The sequence below is a fragment of the Ascidia mentula genome, chromosome 8 (genome assembly GCF_947561715.1).
Source record: "Ascidia mentula chromosome 8, kaAscMent1.1, whole genome shotgun sequence".
NCBI classification, from domain to species: domain Eukaryota; kingdom Metazoa; phylum Chordata; class Ascidiacea; order Phlebobranchia; family Ascidiidae; genus Ascidia; species Ascidia mentula.
Window position 1 is genome coordinate 3,327,413 of NC_138573.1, and position 25,773 is coordinate 3,353,185.

At 37.8% G+C, this 25,773-nt stretch overlaps 6 protein-coding genes across 6 annotated transcripts; 4 read left to right on the plus strand and 2 right to left on the minus strand.

Moving 5' to 3' along the window:
* The first annotated feature begins 1,100 nt into the window (after positions 1 to 1,100).
* Positions 1,101 to 13,385, plus strand: LOC145910253 (sodium-coupled monocarboxylate transporter 1-like). The gene is made up of 14 exons (XM_082997312.1): positions 1,101 to 1,306; positions 1,537 to 1,738; positions 2,179 to 2,296; positions 2,598 to 2,704; positions 2,779 to 2,894; positions 3,370 to 3,510; positions 3,724 to 3,853; positions 3,955 to 4,017; positions 11,166 to 11,191; positions 11,282 to 11,394; positions 11,728 to 11,882; positions 12,022 to 12,147; positions 12,490 to 12,649; positions 12,887 to 13,385. The coding sequence occupies exons 1-14, from the start codon at positions 1,125 to 1,127 to the stop codon at positions 13,051 to 13,053; spliced, it is 1,806 nt and encodes a 601-aa protein (XP_082853438.1). The 5' UTR covers positions 1,101 to 1,124; the 3' UTR covers positions 13,054 to 13,385.
* Positions 4,363 to 7,057, minus strand: LOC145910596 (uncharacterized). The gene is made up of 8 exons (XM_082997783.1): positions 6,651 to 7,057; positions 6,518 to 6,584; positions 6,380 to 6,449; positions 5,370 to 5,558; positions 5,139 to 5,255; positions 4,948 to 5,030; positions 4,760 to 4,889; positions 4,363 to 4,692 (listed from the first exon to the last, which is right to left on the minus strand). The coding sequence occupies exons 1-8, from the start codon at positions 6,709 to 6,711 to the stop codon at positions 4,363 to 4,365; spliced, it is 1,047 nt and encodes a 348-aa protein (XP_082853909.1). The 5' UTR covers positions 6,712 to 7,057.
* Positions 9,396 to 10,837, plus strand: LOC145910254 (uncharacterized). Its single transcript, XM_082997313.1, has 5 exons — positions 9,396 to 9,604; positions 9,663 to 9,924; positions 9,982 to 10,181; positions 10,247 to 10,328; positions 10,383 to 10,837. The coding sequence occupies exons 1-5, from the start codon at positions 9,400 to 9,402 to the stop codon at positions 10,702 to 10,704; spliced, it is 1,071 nt and encodes a 356-aa protein (XP_082853439.1). The 5' UTR covers positions 9,396 to 9,399; the 3' UTR covers positions 10,705 to 10,837.
* A 4,899-nt stretch (positions 13,386 to 18,284) lies between the features above and the next one.
* Positions 18,285 to 21,417, plus strand: LOC145910267 (galanin receptor 2b-like). Its single transcript, XM_082997328.1, has 6 exons — positions 18,285 to 18,816; positions 19,144 to 19,434; positions 19,825 to 19,967; positions 20,052 to 20,205; positions 20,553 to 20,655; positions 20,749 to 21,417. Exons 1-6 carry the CDS (start codon positions 18,345 to 18,347, stop codon positions 20,915 to 20,917), a joined length of 1,332 nt encoding a protein of 443 aa, XP_082853454.1. The 5' UTR covers positions 18,285 to 18,344; the 3' UTR covers positions 20,918 to 21,417.
* A 216-nt stretch (positions 21,418 to 21,633) lies between these two features.
* Positions 21,634 to 23,143, minus strand: LOC145910268 (actin-related protein 2/3 complex subunit 2-A-like). The gene has a single exon (XM_082997329.1). The coding sequence runs from the start codon at positions 23,060 to 23,062 to the stop codon at positions 22,160 to 22,162; it is 903 nt and encodes a 300-aa protein (XP_082853455.1). The 5' UTR covers positions 23,063 to 23,143; the 3' UTR covers positions 21,634 to 22,159.
* Positions 23,144 to 23,590: 447 nt separating this feature from the next.
* Positions 23,591 to 25,671, plus strand: LOC145911429 (uncharacterized). The gene is made up of 3 exons (XM_082998755.1): positions 23,591 to 24,619; positions 24,903 to 25,124; positions 25,274 to 25,671. The coding sequence occupies exons 1-3, from the start codon at positions 23,709 to 23,711 to the stop codon at positions 25,452 to 25,454; spliced, it is 1,314 nt and encodes a 437-aa protein (XP_082854881.1). The 5' UTR covers positions 23,591 to 23,708; the 3' UTR covers positions 25,455 to 25,671.
* The last annotated feature ends 102 nt before the right edge of the window (positions 25,672 to 25,773 follow it).

Sequence of the window (25,773 nt, forward strand, 5' to 3'; positions counted from 1 at the left end):
GTGTCACAAAACATAACCAAAAGCAGGTTAACCGTACAACTTACCGTCACTCATTACAAGGCAGGGGTTAGTTGACCCGTAACATTCTTCAGTGACATATCAGTAGTGCACAAGTTTTAAAAAAATACTCGATTCCTCCTAGGTAAATTATTTCCATTGTGTTCGCTTGTAAATTTGGGCCAGTAGCATGACTGGACGACACTTTTAAACAAGATTATTCAAATAAAGTTAAAGACAGATCATCGGTAAAACAATATCTGCAGTGGTTCTTTCGGTGAGATGGTTTTGTATGTATTTACATGGAAAGAATTTGGAACTATTTTATTGAATGTCTCCACAATGTCAAGTGGGAATTGGTATTGTTCTGATTCAGCATTCAAAAGGATCATGTTTGTATACTTCAAAATGAAGGGATTTCCATCACACAGGTTAAGTTCCACCTACCATTACTTAAGGTCTCCAGCAAAAAGTCTTGGCACTGACACATTTTTTCTCTGAAGGTTCGTGATAGACCCAAGCCTCCACTGGTTAAGTCAATAACAAGTCAAACGCAGTACAAAGTTCACTGCCAAATCAGCTTTCTTGTACAGAAAGAACTGTTGTTTGGCAGCAAATGTAAAAGAATCGCTTGGGACCAGATTTGTCATACCGACTTGCGTTATTTACACAAATATCTCGACAGCATTTACAAGTGCTTTTACAAGTATATTACATTGGGAGTACGTAATATATGTATACAAACCAGCTTCGACTGATGACTCTTGTAGTCACACGACAGTTGTCAAGTGAACATTTTACATCATACATACCAAAAAATGTTTACCACCTAATACTTTCCAATTCTACAACACTGCAAACAACCACGGTTGCAATAAACAGGTTTTCTGTAGACCAAGGTTGATTCCAACTTAGTGAAGCAACGTCGTACAACGGCCGATGATAAAGTCGTTCGGTAACTTAAAAGCGGCTTCTTGCAAACAGCGCTTGCATTAACGCAAAGCGGGCTTATGTGGCCCAGTTAAAACAATCGCATCAAGGAACTGAACTATACGTAAAGTTTAAGTGAGTTGCTTATTTACCAACTTAGTTGTTGGTTCCAATAGTTTTAGTCCCAGAGTGAAAAAATGGAAGCAACTAAAAGTGCCCCAGATGTATCAGCGGCCACCGCCAATGCCCCCAAGACCTTCAGTGTTGCCGACTACTTGATCTTCGGAGCTCTGTTTCTTGTATCGGCTCTTATCGGGTTATTCTTCGTAATTCGAGATCGTAACAAGAAGACATCGGAAGATTATCTGCTAGCTGGAAGGTTTGTTTGCCTAATGAAGAGCTACAGTTTTGGTTATGAGAAGTAATTGATAAAATAAACATGCGCTTAATACGTTTAATCGTGCGCGTACTGCCTACATGTCTTTGTAAATTTGCTGTCAACGGAAAGTGTTAAAATGGGCTTTCTATTTCAAAGCAATTTAATTGTCTCACTGACTTATGTAAAACAGAATGATAAAGGTCTGGATTTGTCACAAATTATTATTTCAGGAAAATGAGCGGTTGGCCGGTAGCACTCAGTCTCACAGCCAGCTTCATGTCAGCTATAACTGTACTTGGAACGCCCGCGGAAACTTACAGATACGGGACCATGTTCTGGTGGTTCTTCGTGTCCTACACTCTGGTCGCCATCATTACAGCTAACGTGTTTCTGCCCGTTTTCTACAAAATGGGAATTTCTAGCACTTACGAGGCAAGTGTGAATATTATATAATGAGTGCAAAATAGGAAATTATGTGAAGCGTTTCTTGAGAGATGTTTATTAGGTCGCAATTGGTAAAGTATACACACATGACTGGTTTCTTAATTTTGCCAGAATCTATCCTGTACTGAGCATTGTCATTCTGCCAGCGACACCAATTTATTCCGATAGGAAGTCAATAATTTGATACTTTTATAGAAGTTTCGGATTGAAGGTAGCTGGTTTATTATAAACATTTAGCTGTTAGAACAAATATTTAAAGAATTTTTCCGGGCACTTGGTATTAAATGCCAGTCTTTCGCGAAATGAACTCTGATGTAAGATTGAAAAAAGTATTTACCAAAGCATCAAGCATGGTTGCAATGATTCCATGTATTAATCGTATACACAAGAGTCGCCATGCGTTTAAACAATATCTTAACTTATAACAGTACTTGGAACGGAGGTTCAGCAAGGCAGTCCGAATCGCTGGAACGTGTGCTTTTATCCTACAGACAGTACTTTACATGGGAATGGTGATGTACATGCCCGCTCTGGCCCTAAACAAAGGTGAGGGTTTAAGTTATGGCTTTTATTGGCCACGGTGTTTACCTTCTGAACTACATAGAGCTGTTCGCATACTTTTATGGACGTGATGCTTTACGACGGCTTGCCATCACTCGAGTGCTCTTGCTGGTATACAGCGTGAAACCACTTCCACTATCGAAATATACGTGAAAATCACATGTAACGACATAACAGACTAACAAAAAAGGTTATTATTCAGGGTCTCATCCGACGGTCAGTTAAAGCTAATAATCACTAGTTGCTTGTTGGGAATTGTCTATTTAAGTGTTTCTTTCTCCTTCAGTGACCGGGTTGAGCCTCACTGTTTCCATCGTGGTTACTGCTGTGGTGTGCACATTTTACACAACGATTGGTGGAATGAAAGCGGTGGTTTGGAACGACGTCGTACAGGTGCGTGTGATTTTTGACGCATGAAACAATAAAGTTTCCTTTGTAAAACAGCTTGCGAACCGTTGTGTTCACAGTGCTTCGTGATGTGGATTGGGTTTACCGCAATTATAATCAAAGGAAGCATAGATGTGGGCGGTTTTGATAAAGTGTTCCAAATTGCCAACGAAGGGGGAAGAATCGACTTTTGGCAGTAAGATACAGCTTGTTACATACATAAAAATCACACCCAGAATACTTAGTGTGGTAATTATTACTTCAACTCAATTCATAAAACTTGAATTCATAAAATACAGTCAAATCTCGTTATAATCCGGATCACGCTGCATGTAAACATTGGTGTACTTAATACGAAACTAGCGCAGTTTACCAAGAAGACAAAAAACTCTTTTCCCTCACTAATTGTCATGGCCTTTTTTCGGTAAAATACAGGACCGTCATCCTTTTTAATAATCGGACCTCGCATTTTCTTAAAGAGCAATAAGAAAGGGCGTGTTTTCATATTAGAAAGATGCACACATGTTGCTGTTTAAAATCCGCTAGCTTCAGGAATTTCTTGACTGAATAGCTACAAAAAGTGCTTTGTTTCAGATCTGCCCATTGGGAATAGTTACGTAAAAAATTTTAATTGGCATGACACAGGAAAGCGTGTTATATTATTTCGACAGTTTTGACTTTGATCCGCGAGTCCGACATTCGTTTTGGTCAATTTGCATCGGTGGTACGCTCATGTGGTTATCGGTGTATGCAATCAACCAATCCATGGTTCAACGCTACCTCAGCTGTAGAAACATTTACCAAGCCAAACTGTAAGTACTGGTTTTAATACAGATTTTACACTTACACTTTTTCTGTGTTGTTTAAACTGAAGTTTTGGTTCTTGCATAAGTTCTTGCCGAAACGTTTTTCGTACATGAAACATGACAATGTTAACAACAGTATGGTCCAGTCTTTTTATTCTCAGAGTTATAAGCAAATCCGTTAGTAGTGTTCCTAAACTTCTGTTATCTGTCTCTCAACAGGTCGCTCTACCTCAACGATTTAGGCCTGTTATTCGTGATAAGCCTCGCTATGATTACTGGGCTTGTAATGTATGCTGTTTATGCAAACTGCGATCCACTTGCAAACGGAGATGTGACGAAATCTGACCAAGTAAGTTACGCAAACGAAGCCCAAGATATTAGCAATATTGTTTACATTTTCCCCATTAAAATGTTGTTCCTGTGTTTTGAAAAATTGTCTTAATTTTGCAGCTTGTTCCATACCTGGTCTTGGACATTCTCAGCGTCGCTCCAGGAATTCCTGGAATATTTGTCGCTACACTAGTAAATCAAGTGTGTTGTTTTGACACGCAATTTTGTCCTCCAAAACAACACGCCTAATTTTGAGAAACGTGTTGTTTCACTAGGACTAGTGTGCTATTGAGTATTTCGTGTTGTTACTTAAAAGTGTGTTGTTCCGATATAACACAGTAAGCGGAGCACACTTGCTGCAGGTGTGTTGTTTACGTAACTGTGCAGATTACAAAAAACGTGTTCTTTTCTCAAAAGAACACGTGTGTTCTGTGTTGCCTGAGAGGACAACCTCTTACACACTAAAAATGTGTCACAAATTACAAAGAAATCAAACGAATGCATTTATTGCATAAATCACATGCTGGTTTAAAAAACAAATCCAGCACCCTTCATTTTTTGATAAAGGTCCTCAGTTTTTGTTGACCTGGCGACTTTTCGCCGTTTGGTGGTCTGCCGCTGTATGCTGGCGGAACCGCATTCTTTGAGGATGGTGTCCTCAAGAAAATATGCAAAGGCCTTGTTGTGTTTTGCATACTCGATGTTAAAGTTGTAATGTGCAGCTATCCACAGCTGTATTGTCTGAAACACGTCTGGAAAACGAGTTTCCGAGAATAACTCTTTGTCAACCGCAAGGAATGTTTGACTAATTGTGTTTCCAGTACTGCTTACTACAATGCAAGGTTGTTTGGACAATTCCTACAAAAATATATAGTTAATATGGTATCTTGGCATGTGCAAACAGTACAAAGCTTTATGCACTTACATCCAACTCACAAAAGATACTTTTGTCATTCTTTCCCATAATATACTTCTCCACATATTTCAGCACTGACAGAATTTTCATCTCCTCTGGCTCGTCCTCATCCTCTTCCAACTTCATAATTTTTACAATTCTAAGGATGGAAGAAATTTTAAATGTTTGGCAAATCTAGCAGTTTAATATTTACTCACACATCATAAACTTTTCTTAAGTTCATGAATGTGAATTGTTGGAATTCGGTGTGACCAAGCATCTTTCCACAAAGTACAACCATCTATAAAGCACATAACAGTACATATTTAAACTACTGATCAAAAAAAATGTTTTACTGACTTTATGGGTTGCTTAGCTAATAAAATATTGAACAGAAAACAAATTTTACCACTATTGGTAACTCAAGAAATGGAAACTCCTCCCGAATTTCAGAAATAGATTTTGGAGTAGACATCCAATTTTTATAGTAAAGAAAAATTTCATCCAGCAAGTTTGATATATGATCCTAATAAAAAAAGAATATATATAACAATTTATATATACATATTATAATAATTTTGATGCATATAATTATTTAGTACATGGATTTATAAACTCATTATTGTTTGGGAAAACTTACTTCATTTAAAATACTGCTCTTCGCTCCTAATTTTGTTAGTTGCACTTTGACACAGTGCAAGTCACTTCCACTGATGGATGCAACTTTCTCATTTAGGTCCAAAATTGGTCGTATCGGACTGTCGGACTTCAAAAGCCTAGGTCTTTTCTGATTTCTTACACTCTGCGATAAGTCCTTCTTCAGTCGACTCTGTATTTATGTAGTACACAAATGTGTTAAATCAGCCCAACCAAAATTAACATTTTTTAAATTTGAGTAAATCATGTTTTAAATCAACCACTACTAAGTAGTATCATATTTTTCTACTTCAATGTCCTACACAAAAAAGCACAATGCTTCACATACATGGTTATGCAAGGCTCCTGAAAATGAATATGTGTCTTCCAATTGGGGAAATCTTTCAATGAGGTGTCTACATATTCTGTCATAATCTGGCCTCAAATCATATTTCAAACTCATGAAAAATTTTGCACTTTGTCGAATAAGTTTTGACCGAACTAAATTAATGTCACCATCCTTTTCTGCTTTCACAATTTCTGCACTAAATTGTGGATATGGCAACTCAAACGGTAAGTCTGTTTCACTGGATGCTGAACTTTCACTGAGAGGAACAGTGCTGGTGCTGGTATCTAGTGTTGGTTCTATTCCATCATCTGGCTCCATTTCCTTATCCTAGACAGTAAATGATGAACACTTATATTTGTAGCCAAAACAGACATGTTTTATGCATTTGCATGAGTACCCAACATTGGCAGGATTTACATTTGTAGGTTAGAAAGTTTCTTTCAATTGCGACATTAAAAGCATATTTTGCTTAATATTCATACACAACATCAAATAATTCAAAGTTTATTTTTTCCAAGTACAAGGTAAAATGTAGAACAAAGTAGCCTAAGCGTCAAAATACAATTTTGTGGGTGGCCTAGTATGTTTAAAAGTTTTATAGCTCCCATAATTTGTCATTCTAATTTCTGGCAGTTTCAGTCTTAATGGATGTTTGTTTAGTTTACCTGACTACTTTTTCTTTCATGCAGATGCTCCTTCAGTAATTTAAGTGTTTTAAGCCTTTTGCCCATAGGCCTAAACAATAAACCATTACATTGCAAGCAAAATGTACACCACATACATAATTACATTTTGATACTAACTTTACTCCCATTCTTTCTAGCATTTGTTCATCTATCATAATAAGACAATTCTCTTCGATACATTCCTCTAAAACATAGGACTTTATGTAATTTTTCAAAAAACTCAAACACATCATATAAACCAATTGCTTACCTTTAAGTACGTTTGCGACCTCCGCTAGGTCGTTTTCGATCAACACGTCCAAGAAAAACATTGCTTTCTCACAAACTCCTTTTTACAAAACGCACAAACCCTCATCACAAAACGCACAAACCAAAAAGGCCGAAAAATCGAAAGCATGGGTTCTTGTGCAATTTGACGACAATATTGTTTGTGACGTTTCACACATAAAAATTATATTGCTCGTTGAGCGTTTTATTTTATTTTCCTTACCTGTCAAAAAATATTACGAGGCAGATCATAAAATCATTGCAATGATGTAGTTAAAAAGTATAAGTTGCAATAAAATAACTCTTGTTGACAAGTCGGACAAATTTATAATTCTTTAATCTGTTTTGACGTGACTATAACGGCAGTCCGTGTACAATTGTGTGATGTGACATAGGTGCTGGTGGAGAAGAAAGTAGGTTAGCTCAGATGCGAAACATGGGAAGATTAATTTGCTCAATATGTGCCTTTGAAACGGTTGATAATAACCAGTACTACAAGCACGTCATACATTTTCACCGACACCATAGTAGGTTTCGCATAATTTGTCCATTTTGCCATCGGACATACACAAAAGTGAACTCACTGAACAAACACTTAATACGAATGCATAAAGTTGTTGAAGAAGAAGAACAATATTCACCAGAACACCTTGTTTTGAGTTTGAATTCTGAGTCAACCTCAAGTAGACCTCCTGTCCAACCTACCAATTTAGCACTCGATTGCATGACGTTCTTGTTGCAACTCAAAGCACAATACAACATAAACGACACAACCATCAACAGCATTTCATCAACTTTAGAGCATTTTCTGAAAAGAGTTACAGGCAACTTTCGAGAGAAAATTTTGGAAAGGTCTGTTCAGTGTAATTTAAATCAGTCGAGTAAACAAGCAATTGTTGACACAATAAAGTTGGATACAGAAACAACTTCTCTGTTATCAAAGATGTCCTCTGCAAACTACAGAAAACAGTACTATCATAAAATGCTAAACTTTTTTGTAAGTAATTTTTTTTATAATCTGCAATATTTTGTGTAGGCCTATATAACATTGACTTTTTGTGGTTTAGGAACCCAAACCTGTAGTTCTAGGAAGTTATTGGAAAACAACTAGAAAAACAACTAGAAAAAGGCATGCTTTGGCCAAAGTAAAAAAAATTGTTAAATTAAATGACAAGTTTTATTATATTTCAATGATTCAAACTCTCCAGGTAAGATAGCACATGTCAAAGTTGCTTAAAACAGTTAACATGTACAATCATGGGCGTATCCAGGGGGGGGGTCCGAGGGGTCCGGACCCCCCCCTTTTGTAAAATATTTTGGTCTTTTTTAATAACTAAACAAACGCCACTGTATTTTTTTGTCAAAATCCGCGTGAAAACCAGAAATTTTCTTTGACGTTGACCTAAAAACCGCATCGTGTTGCATTCGCCATTGTTTCCAAACAGGGAGCATTGTTACCGAACACTTGGCATTGTTACCAAACATGTTGCATTGTTACCAAACAAGTGTCATTTTTCGTCAGTTCAAGGACGAAACGTCGTTTTTTAGTGGCCACGTTGTAATGACAAGCGGTTTACTTGCGTGAAAGTCAATTAGTTTGGTTGGTAAACTTTCCATAGCGTTACACAATTGCGGAAGCCAGAAAGCCACCGTTTATGTGACGATTGGCGCGAACACCGGCGTTCGTATTTTGCGATTCTCGCCCACAATAGTTTATACCTGAAAATCGGGGAATTCCCTAAAAAATTTGGACCCCCCCCTTTAAAAATTCCTGGATACGCCCCTGTGTACAATAATTGTATCCCAGGTGCTCCTAAAAAGTCCTGAAATTATGACAGAAATAGATAAAGAAAGACAATGCTTTACAAGTATACTTGACTTTAATGATGGACAGTTTGTCAAACAACACCCAATCCTTAGCCATTCTACAACTTTAAAGATTTTAGCATATTATGATGACATTGAAATTGCAAATCCACTTGGATCCAAAGCATCCAAACACAAGCTTGGTAATTTAATGTAGATTATAACATTTTTTAAAAATTTGTATATTCATTTGTAATACTTCTTATAGGATGTTTTTATTGGACTTTACTTAACATAAACCCTAAGCACCGATCCACTCTTCATATGATTCAAGTGTTTGCTATCACAAAAACATCATACATAAAACAATATGGAATTAATGTCATATTGCAACCTTTTGTTGAAGAACTAAAGCAGTTGTCAAAGGTACATATCTAACACAGTATTGTAGTAATCCTGACAGTGATTTTTCAATTATTTGAAATAGGATGAAGGCATTGAATTCGATACTTGTTATGGAAAGCGTCATTTTAGAGGGGCATTGGTGGCTTTTGTTGGAGATACACCAGCAGCCAATTTGGTTGGTGGGTTTAAAGAGGGGGTTGGTGGTGCCACAAGAATGTGCCGTTATTGTTATTGTGCAAAAACTGCCGATGTCAATGAAATGATTACAAAAGTAATGTAAACAAAATTTGACCAATACAAAAATTTTTTTTACATTACTAATCTTTTTAATGCAGGTATCACATAAGGATTGCAAAATGAGAAATCTTGAGCAACATTTGGAACACTGTGCTATCATCCAAAATGTGTCATTGAATGCCACTACATCAGCTTTTTGGTCTACTTACTGGGGCATAAATCGGTTATCTATACTTAATGAGGCTCCTTACTTTGACATTTGTCGCTGCTTGCCTCATGATATCATGCATGTTTTGTTTGAGGGAGCAATTTCTTTTGAAATTAAGCTTTTTCTAAGGCACTGTGTTGATGATTTAAAGATTTTTACCATGAATTGGTTTAATGCACAAATTCTACAACTTGATTTGTATGGGTTTGAAAATGTTGACAGACCTTCAAAAATTGAAAAAAGAATGCTAAATACTCGGGGCCATAAAATTAACCAATCAGGTAAGTTGTTTGTTTTATGTTATTTACTTGCTTTACATTTGCAAACTGTTTTCTGCAGCAGCTCAAACAATAAATCTATGCCATATACTACCTTTTATTGTTGGAAGTTATGTGTCAGATGATGATGCGAAATGGAGATGCATGCGTCTTGCATTACAAATAGCTTGTTGCTCCATGGCATTTTCATGGAAGCCAAAAGACGTTTCATTTTTTTCCGCTCTAATTAAAGAACATCATTTGCTGTTCCTGGATGAGTACGGTGCAGAGAATGTTACACCAAAGTTCCATTACATGGTTCATTTGCCACACCAAGTCATGGAGTAATTCTTTCTGTAGTCAAGTGTTTATTGCATTATTGCAAACTCATTGTTTCCTAGGTTTGGACCACTTCGTCACCATTGGTGCATGCGTTATGAAGGTAAACACCAATTTTTCAAAAAGGCCATGACCAATCGAAGTTTTAAAAATGCCCCCTACTCTATGGCATACCATCAGCAGTACTATGCAAGTTACATGAGTTTTTGTCAAAAGCAAGAAGTTTCCAATTTTTTAAGTGGAGGTGTTCAAAACATTAGAGGTAAGTTTACTGTTTCAAAACTTTTTTTGTGAAATTGTAATGAGTTTGTTTTTATTTTTCTCAAGGAATGTATCAGATGGAATTGTCTGCAGAGGTAAAGCTACTGTTATCAACAGCCTATGACTTTCACGATAACATGATATCCTGGTAATTATCTAAAAAGGCTAAAGTCAAACAAAAACTAAACCATAACATATTTAGTGCAACAGAGGTTCAAGTGGATGGTGTAAAATGGGACACAAGGGATTTTGTTTGCCTGGAATTTGGACTATTAGAATCTTATCCTGTGTTTGCAAAACTGAAGCATATTTGTATAATAGAACACACTGTGGTATTTGTCATGCAAAATGTTTCAACCCTTTCATTTTGCCCCAAATACTTGGCATATAAAGTCAGGGTGGGTGAAACAACAACTGTCAAATCGTTGGAACACATTGGCTTTGGATTGCCATTGCATCCTTTTCAAACTAACAAAAATATGTTTCTTCGACTACGATGTTCGACCTGCCTGGAGTTTTTTTGATTATAATGTAGTTCACATTAATAAACTTCCTTGGGGTTATATATGTGTGGTGTACCTTAAGTCAATATAGCAGTGACATTATTTCATTACAAAGCAATAAACTGTAGTTTAAACAAGAGTAAACATGGTTCAACCCACTATACATAACGAATCAATACAACTTTTGGACTAATCAATTAACAGCCCATGACGAGGTTTGGAAACGTGTGATTTGCGGTAATTTAATTACACAAAAGCCGGTATATATAAAGGGTGTTAGCACAGTAACATACATATGCACACTTCTATTACACACTAAATGTTCGGTCACACATTAATACACGAACAATGTGTTGTTTTCGTGTATTTGTGTGTCCAACCGTGTATTCACTGTCACAGCAACACGTTGGTCCCAAAAAGAACACAATAATTGTGTTAAATATGCACAAAACTGTGCATAAACAACACATTTAATTTTCTAGTGTAGTGCTTACAGTGGAACCTTAAGGTGTGTAGAATATCTCTATCTAACTTATATGTTGAGTGATAGTTTTGAACCAGTAGCAATTCCAAAATTAATGTAGCCTTTCTTATTAAGCACTGTGTCGACCGGGATTAATGCTCTTGCATGTTCGACTTACGAAGATTTGATAAAACCAATCAGACCTGGAATATCTGGTGCAAGAGCGCTAACAATATCAAAAGTTTTAGGTAAGGAATCGGGTACTAATAACATACATAATTTCCTCACAATGTTTAGCAAGACTACTGCAGTCACAAAAAAATAATGCTTTGTTGTTGATAATTTATATGGGCTATGCACATCACGGTCTTAACATTAGAGAATGTGAATGTTTGAAGAACGAGCCCCTACCCAAACAACCATAAATAGGCCTACATTTTTCGGCATAGAACAACTTTACTCCAATGGAAGTAATATTCAATTGCACTCATCTGGAATCCCAAGAGTCTTTGAGCAGATACTCAATGCAATAACATGTTACACACTGACTGCTTTTGCAAAATTCACTTATTTATTTACAGTGGTTGTTTATGGCCTTCTGGGATTGGGTGTGGCTTATTTGGCGTCGTTGATGGATCGGATTCTTACCATGGCGCTAAAGATGTTCGGGATTATCGGAGGGCCCATGCTTGGCATATTCTGTCTTGGTCTTTTCACCCCAGTTGGAAATTCAGCGGTGAGTTACATGCTTACAAAGTTTATATTAACACATTAGCATGCAGTTATTGTTTGTTCCTCAGCCGTAATTACTGGTTCAGTTGTCCCCGTGTCTTTTGTGTTTTTGATTGTCAGTGGAATCACCCACTTGTTTTTAGGGAGCATTAGTGGGACTTATCGGTGGATTGACGATGGGTATATGGATGGGAATAGGTTCCACACTTTATCCCCCCGCTGACGAGTTTATACGACTACTGCCCGTCACCACCGAGAACTGCACAAGTGTAAGTCGAATTTTTTTCATTTATGGTTGTTATAAACTATAGGTTAATGATAAGCAATGTGGAGCCAATAATATGAATTTGTGTATAAGCTGCAGACAGATGGCCACTGTTTCGACCAACGTGCTTGGCCGTTTGGTCAGCAAAGTCGTCTGATAGTCACACCAGCTGCACTGATGAGACCTTTTAGGTCGAAACAGTGGCCATCTGTCTGCAGCTTATGCACATATAGGTTAATGGTAAAGCGGATGGATTACAAACTATAGCAGAGTTAAAAACGTTTGTGCTTGCCTTATAATAGCAGCGTTTCATTGTAGGATATTAAACCCAGAACGTTTTACATAGGCGGTTGTTGCGTCTGCACTCAACGCGACAGTTGTTCCGGGCGTAATCGCGCCCTCTGGTGGACTAATTGATTCTCTGTATGCACTGTCTTACTGCCATTACAGCACTTTCCTAGTACTGTTTACGTGGTCTCTCGGTCTACTCGTCAGTCTTGTAACAGGTAACTATTCTGTAATTCTGTTGCTTTATTACTGGAAACGTACGACGTGAGGTACAAATATAACCATGGTTTATAAAAATGGAATTTGCTTCGGACACTGGGTCTATGACAAAGCTTCTTAGCAAAAATAAGTTAAATAGTTGGCAGCCTCGCTCTTGTCCGGAGCACAATTTGAAATAAATGGCATAAAAATTCTGCAGTTTTCCACAAACGTAAGGGTTAAAATTTGCATTTCAGGAGGACTGAGTACTCGGCATAACGTAATGCCAGACCTCCTAGCATTTCCTGGTGATATTTGCTGTTGCGTGGGAACCAGAGGATGCTCCTGCAGCAAAAAGAAACCCGGCTACTCCAAAGGAAATCAAAAGGAGGAATATATCATTGATCAGTTCGATTCAACTTAAACAACTTCCGTTTGTTTTCTGATCACAGATGGATTATTAGGTGTTTATTGTGGGCCTTGTATGCTTTTGTGGCCTTCCTTTATGGTAGAACCGTTGCTCAAATCATGCATTTGTATTTGCGAAAGAAATTGCTACACAGATGAACTGTTAGAGGTGTAACAAATGATTTGCTGTATATATGTGTTTTGTAAAGTGTGTTGAATGAACTGTCGCTCACATAAACTTCAGTTAATATTGCCTCAAGTGCTGAACTTTGAGTTATTTTTTCGCACGCGTTCTGTGCTCCGCAAACTTGCCAGTATGACTTGACAGTAAAACTCGGATGAGACATACCAAGTGATTGTCTTTGCCACAAAAATTGTGGTGTGGAAATAAACACCTTTACAACAAACAACGTGGATGGAAAAACTAGTTTCTCCTATGCCACAAAACACAACCAAAAAGCAGGTTAACCGTACAACTTACCGACACTCACTACAAGGCAGGGATGAGTTGATCCGTAACATTCTTCAGTGACATATCAGTAGTGCATACGTTTTAACAAAATACTCGATACCTCCAAGGTAAACTATTTCTATTGTGTTCGCTTGTAAATTTGGGCCGGTAGCATGATGACTGGACGACAGTTTTAAACACGATTATTCGAATAAAGCTAAAGACAGATCATCGGTAAAACAATATCTGCAGTGGTTCTTTCGGTGATATGACTTTGTATGTATTTACATGAAAAGAATTTGGAACTATTTTATTGAATGTCTCCACAATGTCAAGTGGGAACTGGTATTGTTCTGATTATGCAGTGCCCAGACACCTAGCCACACGAGAGGAGGGTGAAACAGGGCCAAAACCGGTCTGTGGGTCAGGAATAGTAGATCACGTTTGTATACTTCAAAACGAAGGGCTTTCCATCACACAGGTTAAGTTCCACCTACCATTACTCAAGGTCTCCAGCAAAAAGTCTTGGCACATTTTTTCTCTGAAGGTTCGTGATAGACCCAAGCCGCAACTGGTTAAGTCAATAACAAGTCAAACGCAGTACAAAGTTCACTGCCAAATCCGCTTTCTTGTACAGGAAGAACTGTTGTTTGGCAGCAAACTTAATAAACTTGCCAAACCGACTTGCGTTATTTACACACTACACCATTTACAACTTCTTTTACAAGTAGCCTACATTACATTAGGGTATGTAATATATGTACTTAAAACCTACCTTCCCAACAAAATTACCTGCTTCATTTGTATTACAACCCAGCTTCGACTGATGACTCTTGCAGTCGCATAATAGTTGTCAAGTGAACATATTACGACATACATACCATACAATTTTTACCACCTGATACTTTCCAATTCTACAACTCTGCAAATAAGCACGATTGCAAAATACAGCTTTCCTGTAGACAAAGGTTGATCCAACTTAGTGAGGTTGCCAATTTGTTTCAATTTGATAAGATGGATTAGGTAGTGGAATATAGAACCATGTTTAAAACTGGACCACTTCTTCCTTCCGAATGTCCGGCAAACATTTTACGCCATAACAACATATTTTACCTGAAATAATTTGTAAAAAAAACGAATTAATCCGATCGTACCCATATTGTTTCAACACAATTCATAGTAAATTAGTTTCAACCAGCTGTTCATCGACCCACCACAAACACTTAACCACAAGTGAATGTGGCAGTTACCTTGTACAGCCTTGCATGTCGTCGATCTCAACAAGTTCCACCAGCAAAAAATTGGTTTGCATTGGTAATGTCCAAAGAAACATTTGTAACAAAGGAACATAACTCACGGTTTTGTACATCTTTAATATGAACATGAAGTTTTCAAGCATTGTATGGGCTATCTTGTTCATATTAAACATTTGTAACAGTTTTCAGTTCAGGAATTCCCATCAAGAGAAACAAGCATTGTTATTTTTTTAAATAAACTTATAACAATCCGTTTGCAACAGGAAACCAATAAAATGTACCTATATTAAGTCATTACTTACGTTGGTCCAATGAACATTTCCACTTCATCGCCCGAACCTTCCTCATATTAACAGCACAAACTCACTCAACAACACAAACCACGGTGTTCACAAGCGAGGCGCACTTGTGACGTAATAATTGATGCGCAAGAATTCTTTTTGATTGTTTTGCCTGCAGACGCAGTGCTCCACAATCTTCACAAAGGTTCATGTTCTTTCCTGCGCTCATAGAAGCAAAAAACAGTGAAATGTTGATATTCGAAAAAAAGGTGTGGCTATTTGCTACATGATCCTGTTTAGGTAAGTGTTAACGAACCTTATTCAATTAACGCAAAACCAATCAATAAAATGAACTGTAATGATAATGACAAAAAATGCCCCTCACCTAAACATTGACAAGAGTTAAAATACTGTTTTATTGTTGCTAGAAGTTTAAAACATACCCCATAGGCAACTCAAGGGCAGTTTAGGGCTGTTTTTTAGTGTAAATATGTATTTACCAGCTGTCGAACAAGCTCTTGCACACCATGTTTATTGAAATTGCACAACGTCTAAGGAAAAACCACAAGTTGACGGATTAAACCTCATATTACACATGTGCTACAGCAATATGCTGTTAATACACAGCATTTAATAATACGGATGTCGGCAGCCAACACATAAATTAGTGGTTTGGGTCATGTTTCACGCGAAACCGCAATGACATTTGCATTTCCCCAGGGCTTTTATTTTGTAAGTGCGTTTATTTTATCGATGCGGTACAAGATTACGGATTTATCTCAGATGACAGATTTATCTTAGCCGTGTGGGGTGTAGGAAGCTGAACTGACATAGAAACAGAACAAACAGCAAATGGATGAATGGTTCAAGTATTCGAGTTTGGCGTATGTTATACATACGGTACGATAGACGATCAAGTGATTTAGGAACTGCACACGGCAGTTCATTAGGTGTTCTTCCTATATGCATACGCAGAATTTATTAATTATAGGTAGTGTAACCATGGCAGGCGCACAACAGCACACTCGTACGCAATTCATAGTCAGGCAGCTATCATCGTAGGTGCTCAATTTTTTGTGTCAACAGATTTCTACAGGTTTAGCTTTGTTCGATTCCTTGCTTTTGAGATGCGTGCAGTAATGTTAATTAAGTTTAGGATTGGAACGTATTAAAATGTTGTATTTGCGCAACTTACGTTTTTCGCTTGAAGACATGGATAAGGCGAAAAAGGCAAGTTCCAAATACATGTGCACGCCTTGCCGGTTGAGACAAAACTTGGTCGATATTTTATCAAATTAAATAGTTTGATTCGTAAGCCGTGGAGTTTGCGGTTACACGGAATGTTTTATATTTGACAAGTTGTTGTTCCTGTCCCCTTTCTCTTGGCTGTGCATGTAGCCTATATATCCATATGTATAGGTAGTTATAGGTTTCAACTACGTGTTTTAATAAAAATCAAGCATTTTGCCTACAGACAGTGGAGACCATAAACCCGCGTATGACGTAAAACCAATTTACAATAAATCAAATCCCAATGCTGTTTGGGATTCAAAACAAAATAGGTGGTTATAGGAAGGGCAAATACAACATGACATCTAAGGCGTCCCACCACGTTATGAGCTTGGTATAGTCACGTTTGTAGCACCAAGTATAAAGGGCATCCAAGCTTATCTAAAATTCCCCCTGTGCATGTACGTGAGGTGATTAAGCATATACCTTTAAGGGGGAAAACCAAACACACGTTTACTGACCACTTGCACTTGTTTATTACGCAAAGTAATTTGCCTGCAAGCGGAAGTATTTTGTAACAAAGTTACTTTTCAATGTTTGTGCTTGTGCTCAAGCGAATAAAATAGATAAAGTTACCTGTACCGCAATCATTTGGCATAATATTTTCAACACGTGCTTGCGCTTGCATATAATTATCTACCGATGACATAATTTCAACCTCTTTCAACACGCACGCAAATCCCAAGAGGTTTGTCGAGCTGGATGCTGGTAACACTTTTAATCCACTTTATGTGGTCTTTGGGGAGCGAATGTCTAACAGAGAAACTGTGTAAACCGAGGGTTTGTGTAACACGTTTCTTGCGAAATCCTTAGTACTGCGAAGCACTCAAATGTTTTACAAGGTTACCAGCAGTGATAAAAGCGTTATGGATGAAATCCATTTTTAGTGTAGCCTGTTATGGCTTAATACTGCTCTTCTGGCAAACTTTATTGTATTTACGTTTCTCGACGTTTCGGCTATTATGCAACAGCCTTCATGAGGAGGAAGTATCTACGTCTACCACAGTGGACGATTTGAGGCACATAAACAGAAACGCTGTGGTAGACGTAGATACTTCCTCCTGATGAAGGCTATTGCATAATAGCCGAAACGTCGAGAAACGTAAATACAATAAAGTTTGCCAGAAGAGCAGTATTAAGCAATAAATATGCCTGGTAGCATCAGTAACAATTTAGCCTGTTATGGTTTAAATATTCTCTGTTTTAAAGGAAAAGTTGGTACGAACTTTCATACCGCCGGTGAGCAGCGTACATGGCGTTCGTGTTCGCATAAAACAATGGAGAACATAGCATTACCAAATTTGTTGTTTTGTTTATCAACTATAGTTTGTATACAGTTTATTTTGCCAGATAAAAACAGCCGTTATCACAGGAAATGTAACAGTTTGATGGTAAGTTTCCAGACAATACACCAACAAAGCGGTGGAACCTCGACGAGCGCACGTGTTTTGTTTTCACTCCCAGATAATTAGTCGTGATGTATCGAGGTTTGTGGTTGGTTGTGTTCGTTGTGCAATAGGAAACCAAAGGACGTTTAACAAACAAGCACATTTGTCATTTCGGCATATTGCTTTCTGTGCTTCTGAAACAAATCGAGATTTTATTGCAAACCGACGTTTCCCCTGTCATTCATTCAACGGGGTTTCTCGGTGTTATGGTGCAGTGATTCAACACGAAATTACGCATGATACTATCAAGTTTCCAATACTTGCAACATCTATGTATTAGTTACCACATTAACACAAAAGATTCTATTTGAATGTGCGATACCTAATATATATGTCGTAGAAACTTTAGACTGACGGACGACCTTGGATTATTTAAATTAATTAACAGCACAAAATTAAAGGATTTTTAAAAATATATATGTTGGTTTAAAGTGCGGGGATATCAGTGCAGTTAGAATAAACGCATTTATTGAAAATATTTCATAAAAATTACATCTAAAAAATATTTTTTTAAAGTTTTAACGTTTAGGATTTTTGGACTAAACAGTTAGCAACTGACGTGCAAATCACTGTGGCATAAAATGGGCGGTGATACGAATTGGAGCGATTACAATTTCGCGGAAGAAAGCGATTATTACCCTCACTTTATCGACAATGCCAGCGGAATTGGTGGCCCAATATATGACGACCAAACTGTATATAACTATGAAAGCTATCGCATGTCTGTGGATTATCCCAACTTCAAGATCAGTAACGCAAGTAATGAAAGCAATGCTACCCAAAGCAGCCCGTTTAAGATTAACCAGACTATCTTGTGTGGATTCCCTGGATTTTGCCGCATACAGGCCTACGCACGGTGCGCCAACGTAACGTTGAACAACTGCGCCCAATGCAACGTGTACGCTGGCAACTTTCTTGTGTTTTTCTGTGTTGTGTTCGGTCTCCTGATAGTGGCTGGCAACGCTGTTGTTATTACCGTATGCGCGAGGCAGAAGATACAAGACACGTTCGGACGGATAAAGATCTCACTTGCAGTCGCTGACCTAATTGTCGGTAAAGTATTGAACTTTTGATTGGTAAAAAAGCATTGTTGTTTCTTGCACACAGTTAAACCCTGTATATGTGGTTAAGCGCAACATCCTGGATAAGTTTTTAAGTAAATTTCTACGACATGTAAAAGAAAACTACAACAGACGTAACATTTTTAAAAAGTCATTCACGTAAAAAAAATAAACTAATGTAGACTCTTTGATGTAAACATGGGTTAACGTAATAAACAAATATTATTTATTTGATGAGAATGTGTATGTTGCGTGAAACTAAAATACCAGACCAATAACGCAGAGAAGAAAAGTAATAAACACGCGGGAATATTTTTAGGTGTACAAGTATTGGGTTTATTTCCTTACAACATCGTTCTGACAATGAACAGCACGTCGTTACAACTACAAGCACGCCAGTTCGGACTTCGTGGCTCCACCCAGGCAATTATTGGAGGGTTTTTCCTTCTATTGTCCTTCACCTCGTCACTCTACCATCTGCTCTACTTGGGCGGTCAGCGCCTTACTGCCATCCGGTGGCCATTTATATACCGCAAGCAAAAGCCACGTCATGTGGTTGTAGCGCTTTGCTTCGTGTGGGGGTTGGCTGTGCTGACGGCCACACTTCCAGGTTTGGAAATTCCTCTTTTAATTAAATTACAATGCACTTAGTCCGTTCTTTAACTGTAGCATTACAATTAATGATTGGCCAAAGGTATCATGCTATAATTTTCGAAAAACGTATGCACACATTTGTGTAATATTTTAGCGACCTATAAGCAAACTGAGTCGAGCATATAATTTACAGCACTTGTGTAGTAAAAACAAATATGTAGTAAAATACTAAAAAAGCAGTATAGCTTTTTACTACAGGATCAGCCTGGCTTTCGATTAGGAATATATATTTTGCCCCAAGGGCATCTTCAGTTCCTTGCGGTAAAAACAATATATGATATTACAAAACGTCTGAAAATCAACAACAAAAATATGTAGTAAAATATTATCGTTTCTTGATTTGCAGTTTGGTTTCCCAACGAATTGGTTTTCACTTACTACCACACGCTCTTTGCCTTCTTCTTTGCCCAGAAGAACTTTGCTCAAGCAAACAGGGTGGCAGTGATTAGCGCCCTAACTGTGTTCTACGTGTTACCGCTTATTATAATGGTGAGTTATCATGTCCTAATGCCAATTATCAAAACATACAATTTTATAAATAATGCAGCTCACTGTAAAGGTTATGTTGCTCAGACATTTTTGTGTGCCACAATGGCTGTAACCGCTCACCAAAAGTTTGGCTCAGCAACGGACGACGGCGTACAGTCAAAAGAAAGGCAACACGTTTCAGAAAAACGGGTGTATCGAGTTGTTTTACTGATGCAATTTGGATTCCTGATAACTCAACGTACGTTTATTTCGGCAAAAAAAATTATTTGCGGTTATTTGTCCCCGAGGATTTTGCGAATGGAGTAACAATTTTGCGTCTGTTGTTCACGCCCCGGGTAAAATATTTTTTACTGTTGTTCGTGCCCATGGTCGTACAAAATACTGCTCCCGATTATGAAAATTGCCAAATCTCCTCTATGCCATATATTCAAGTTGGGTTGGTTTTACTGTGGGGCCATTTTAACTGTGGGGTCAAACGTTCCTGGCACCTCCATGTTTAACTCAATAAGGAATCAGTAATTTTCTATGAGAAAGCTACTATTTGTTACATTGTATATAGAAGTCTCATTCAATTTTTTTTACTAGTGCCATTCGTGGTATGCAACGGCCTTTTCTACAGCAAGGTTTTGACGTGCTATAACTGGTCTGATCCATTTCTTTTCACATTCTATTTGAGCATCATTAACAGGTATTTTATGGATTGTAGAAAATCTTTACCAAGTTATCGTTGGAAAGATACTTCAGTTTAAAATAGATACAAAAGCCTTCTTATCTGTTTCAGCCTCGTCAATGTGGTGGTGTACAGTCTTGCCGACCCCAATTTTAAAGCTGGTGTCCGCAAGCTTTTCGGTTGTAGGACTTCCAAACAGTCTCGTATAAGCAAAGAAAAACAAGCGACCCATCCCATGCTAACCAAATCCAAACCGCCGTCCACTGGTGAAACAAATTGAGAAAGAATGACCCATCCGAAAAACGACCACACCCGGAAATGTACTGCATGTAATATATAAAAAAATGTACTGCACATAATGCATGCAGCGTAACGTTTACAATTACAACTCCTTTGTGCTTAGTTATTTTTTGTTCCCCATAAACTGCGCAAAAAGCATGCAGACTTTATACACTCATTTTTGAACAACATTGGCTTCCCTCGGCGAAAATCTCTTCAATTCCTTTGTGTTAATACTGCTTGGAAACTGTTTGTGATACCATGTGATACAAGCTACTTTAGCGCAATGTACGTAGTTTTTTATAATCATTACACGTACAGTTTAGAAACGGAAGGACAAATCCATTCATTCAGTGCCCGGAACGCATGTACACACAGGTTTTTTTGTATATATCGGTTTCGCAAACTACAAATTGTAGTTGTTACTTCCTATGTACACTCCTTTTACTGTCTTTCATGCTGATTATAAAAACTCCATTTCTTGATTAAAAACATGTGGTGGGTCTCCCTTGTTAACTTTGTCAATAAACAAGGAAACAGTCTATTGTACATACACCACAAGTGTCACAGGGCAGCCAATGTCAAACACTGCAAATGCCTGCAGTAGTATTAACAAAATCCTTAATGTTTGTATTTTGGTACAACTTTGTGACAGCAATTTGTGAGTCACTTTTGACATTGTTTATCCCAGACCAACAGAAGACAAAGAGATCCAGGCAATTTCTATTCCATTTAATAATTACGGCCATACAGTAGAGGGAAATAGTTAATCACATATATGTAACGCACATCACAAGCCACAAGAGTGACTGCTACCAATGAATTTCACATCAATGAAAAATTATGGGCAATATATACAGGCAGATTTGGTAAGTGCAAAAATGCATTGCTCCTGATATTATATCAAGAAACTGAAGTCGGTCAATAAATGTGGTCATTTCAACCACAAAAGAAACCAATTCATTCTGCTGCTATGAATGTGAAGACTACAAACATACCCAAAATTGTGAAAACAACATATTTCTATCCAGCAGCAATGTTCAATGCACCAAAATTCTAAAAATGACTTGCTGCACAGCTAAACATTTGCAAACAATGGAAATTTGTCAAAAAATTTGTTAGGTTGCCTATGTTTGTAATATATTAATTCATTTTGGTGAAGCATTGTGAAAAAAGGGAATCATGTTCCCTTGTAAACCCAATATATGTGGACACAGTTTGCAGTATTGATGTTGAGACACTATTAACGTGCCGTATATGTCTTGCCTGACATGGTCTTCTTTTCTTTATTTTTGTCTTCTGGCTTTGCACGATTGAGGACCTTCAGGAAGTCTGATGTCTTTGCTCGCATTCTCTGGTGCATGTAGGCCTTGCTGCACTTAATGTGGTAATGGAGGTAATTTCTGAACATGTGGATCAAATTGATTGTGTTGTCACGTGACTGAGCTGTAAAGTGACGAGGAAACAAAACAAAGGTGATATATCCAATGTTGTCTCCAACTGCCGCATCCAGGCCTTTCAATTCCAGTGGTGGGTCACGATGAGAATAAAGGACCTGGGGAGCTGTCTGGTTTCGACGACGACCTTCTTTAAATTCTTGCATGAAAACCTTGCCAAAAGTGACATCAGATTCATCACGAAAAACTGTGCTGAAAATCACAGTGACGCGATCTTTTTTCGCTTCCACATACATGGTTTCGTCATCTCGATAGTGAATAACGGCACGCTTTCCCATTTGACCGCTTGCTTGAGCATCAAAGTATGTTTCAAACACGGCTGCAAAGCAGTTTCGCTTTAGCATACATGCCTTGTCAACAATGGGCTTAAAATCTTGTGGAATGCTGGTCAAATCATATAGCAGCGTAACATTATAACCATCCTCAGGTGAAGACTGATAATTTTGGTCGTAAATTTTCCTCATTTTCTCCTCAGCGCCATACTCAGCCAGTTCTTTGTAAAACTTCAAACCAATGCTTAAACGCAGTTTGGTTTTGTCGCCATTGGGGTTGGAAAAGTGGTACATAACACCATCAAAATCAGCAATTATGACTTCAATTGAATCTTGCTTTCCACCTGCCACTGCGGTTTCAAACTTATAGGTCAAAGTGTCCGTAATAATCTTGTTTTCCGTTTCCAACAAAATCATTTTGGCTTTCTCTGTTACAATAAACGAACTATAAACACCAAAGAAAACTTCCTAATCAGGAAATTCAACCGTGGGAGTGTCGAATCGGGAAACGTAACATCCAATGAGCGCACCACATCAGTACAAAGTTTGCGGCATTTGAATTTTATTTCACGCCACCATTCAAAAAAAAAATTGCACAATTTGCAGTTTGTTAAAAAAACTAACAACAACAGAACTTGGCTAAAAAATACAATACTGTCATAAAGCCTTCAAAGTAAACATCAGTGGAATCAACTGTCCATGTAGAATTTTGTACAGGTCTTGAAATCGTATCTCATCTTTTGGACAACGTATCTCTGAATAAAATATAGTATGGTAACAATCTTTTGTCTGCACATAATAAACCAGATAGATTTAAACGTTTGCAATGATATGATTGTCATTGCGTTTATCTTTTGTTTTGTTGCCGATTGTGACGTCATAAAATAGTTTTTTCACTGCAGCAAACATTCCAACAACCGGTGTGCTGTGATTAATGAAATCTTCGAATTTAAAGAATAGACCAGTAAAGCTCATAGGTCAGATGTAATAACACGAAACACATTGTAAATTTTGACTCCTTTTTATTCAATGAAAAGATACAGATTAGTACTTTAGTCGCAAAATGTCCACACGGCCTAAAAGAAAAAGAAGACCTCCGAAATGGAGTACAATGGATGAGGAGATATACGCTGATGATGTTGACTCCGTTATTCACAAGACACTACATGTTAAAGTTGAACCTTCCATTCACAAGTCAAAGCATGCAAAAGTGGCGGCTGTGAACAGAGATGAGAACTGTGACTACATCATACCAGATGACATTTCACAATGCATAGATGATGGTCCAATGCAACCACGGATGTTGTCGTATCCAAAAACTGTGTTCGGGCACACAAGAGTCACTCGGTCATTTTGCCCGAACTGGTTTGACCGTTTTCCCTGGCTTGAGTACTCGGTTTCAACAGACAGAGCATACTGTTTTGCGTGCAGACATTTTAGCGATCCAACTTCAAAAAAATTATCGGTTTATGCATCTAGTGGCTTTTGCAAATGGTCCAAAGCACATGAGCGTTTACACAAACATAACAACAGTGCCCAACATTTACGAAGCATGGAACCATGGCTTGAAGACACTTTAAGAAGGGAAAATGAAGCTGGTATCAAAGACCTGACGGAAGCAAATGAGCATTCAAATGAATACACTGACGATTCCAAACAAAACAAAAGCGCTGATGCTTGTTTGAAGCACAACCAACCTGTTATATTTGTTGGAGAGAATAAAATTTCTGGGAAAAACACAATTATTTTGACGTCCTTTGCAAAAAAATTAAGCCACCCAAAAAAGCTTCCGGAATTAGAGGATCCAGAAATAATTTTGCCTCCAATGAAACTGAATCCAGACATTTCTGAAAAAGGAGGGGATCTTTTGACTTCACTTGCAAGCAAACTAAGCCAACATCAAAGGCTTCCAGAATCGGATGATCCAGAAATAATATTGCCTCCCATGAAACTGAATCCAGAAGATGTTACCTGGTAAATACATGGGAATTAAATCTATTAGTGTAATTCCAAGGGCTGGAGATTATGCAGGCCCGACTAGAAAATAAATGCCGGCCTGTACTTCACCTAAAAAGGATTATTTTGAAAGAATAGTTGAGTGATACGGCAATGGTGGGGCCCTTTTTTAATCACTGGTCACGACTTCATAAAATTAATGAAACGTGCCTTGAACCCACACAATTTTTGGCAACAAATAAGGACCAAATATTTGGGAGTAATTATAGACAATTTTTTGTAAACGGTCATATGCTTACAGGTGCACATGCTGCAAATGTTCATCTTCTCAATTAAATGCTTCAACATGCTGCCAGAAGGTGAAAACAGTAAAGCAAAGAATGGACGCGGTGAAACCACCAGTGAAGTGTATCACAGACCATCCGGGATTTGAAGCAGTTTGCCTCAACCCATGGGTTATTCAGGTTGCCTATTATCAGCACCTGCAGGATGTGGGTGAACTCACAGTCAAGAAGGACTTTGAGTAAGCTAATGTAATGCTGACTATTAAAATGGAATTAATTACCTGTTACAATGCAGCAGTGATAACAATTTTAATGACCATACGTCAAAGATGTATTTTATGTATATATTAGACAAAAATGGATTTTTTAATTATATTTTTTCTTGCAGGCGTTATCGCTACATTTCCTATTGTCAGTTTGTGCGCTGGTGTTGGGGTTGTCTTCAGGAAGACATGCAAATACCACTTCCAAGCTGTGTTGTGTCTAGAATCAAATCTGTGTTCAATCAAACAACAACTATGACACTCCCCTCATTGGTTCTTCCCAGTGATTCAGCCAGTGAAAGCTGAACAACTTTGTGGTGAAACCACATGTAATTCTGTGGCATAGTTGTTCATTTTGCAGCTGAGACTGTGATTAAGGCAACAACTGTGAAATTACTGACTCAAAAAAAAGTACTGTTATTTGTCAACTCAAAACAAAAAAAATGTTTACCTTTTGAAATTTGCATTTACAATCAAAGGTACTCAGGAGAGTCACTACTGTATTGATCATACCATTGTAACAGTAGCCTGTGTGTATCCTTCTCTTTGTGGTGAATACATCACTAAAAACTAGTGTGTTTTGTAACAGTGCTACCAGGGTCAGACCAGAATTTCAGAAGAAGGT

Excerpts from the sequence above, each read along its gene's own strand:
- LOC145910253 (XM_082997312.1), top strand. The coding sequence starts at position 1,125 with ATGGAAGCAACTAAAAGTGCCCCAGATGTATCAGCGGCCACCGCCAAT. Across the intron at positions 2,895-3,369 it reads GGAAGAATCGACTTTTGGCA|TTTTGACTTTGATCCGCGAG; the intron begins GTAAGATACAGC and ends TTATTTCGACAG. Across the intron at positions 3,854-3,954 it reads ATGTGACGAAATCTGACCAA|CTTGTTCCATACCTGGTCTT; the intron begins GTAAGTTACGCA and ends TTAATTTTGCAG.
- LOC145910596 (XM_082997783.1), bottom strand. The coding sequence starts at position 6,711 with ATGTTTTTCTTGGACGTGTTGATCGAAAACGACCTAGCGGAGGTCGCA. Across the intron at positions 5,031-5,138 it reads TTCTTGAGTTACCAATAGTG|ATGGTTGTACTTTGTGGAAA; the intron begins GTAAAATTTGTT and ends TGTGCTTTATAG. Across the intron at positions 4,890-4,947 it reads TTAAGAAAAGTTTATGATGT|AATTGTAAAAATTATGAAGT; the intron begins GTGAGTAAATAT and ends TTCCATCCTTAG.
- LOC145910254 (XM_082997313.1), top strand. The coding sequence starts at position 9,400 with ATGCATGTTTTGTTTGAGGGAGCAATTTCTTTTGAAATTAAGCTTTTT. Across the intron at positions 9,605-9,662 it reads CCATAAAATTAACCAATCAG|CAGCTCAAACAATAAATCTA; the intron begins GTAAGTTGTTTG and ends TGTTTTCTGCAG. Across the intron at positions 10,182-10,246 it reads AGGTGTTCAAAACATTAGAG|GAATGTATCAGATGGAATTG; the intron begins GTAAGTTTACTG and ends ATTTTTCTCAAG.
- LOC145910267 (XM_082997328.1), top strand. The coding sequence starts at position 18,345 with ATGGGCGGTGATACGAATTGGAGCGATTACAATTTCGCGGAAGAAAGC. Across the intron at positions 19,435-19,824 it reads GCTGACGGCCACACTTCCAG|TTTGGTTTCCCAACGAATTG; the intron begins GTTTGGAAATTC and ends CTTGATTTGCAG. Across the intron at positions 20,656-20,748 it reads TATTTGAGCATCATTAACAG|CCTCGTCAATGTGGTGGTGT; the intron begins GTATTTTATGGA and ends TATCTGTTTCAG.
- LOC145910268 (XM_082997329.1), bottom strand. The coding sequence starts at position 23,062 with ATGATTTTGTTGGAAACGGAAAACAAGATTATTACGGACACTTTGACC.
- LOC145911429 (XM_082998755.1), top strand. The coding sequence starts at position 23,709 with ATGTCCACACGGCCTAAAAGAAAAAGAAGACCTCCGAAATGGAGTACA. Across the intron at positions 24,620-24,902 it reads AATCCAGAAGATGTTACCTG|GTGCACATGCTGCAAATGTT; the intron begins GTAAATACATGG and ends ATATGCTTACAG. Across the intron at positions 25,125-25,273 it reads ACAGTCAAGAAGGACTTTGA|GCGTTATCGCTACATTTCCT; the intron begins GTAAGCTAATGT and ends TTTTTCTTGCAG.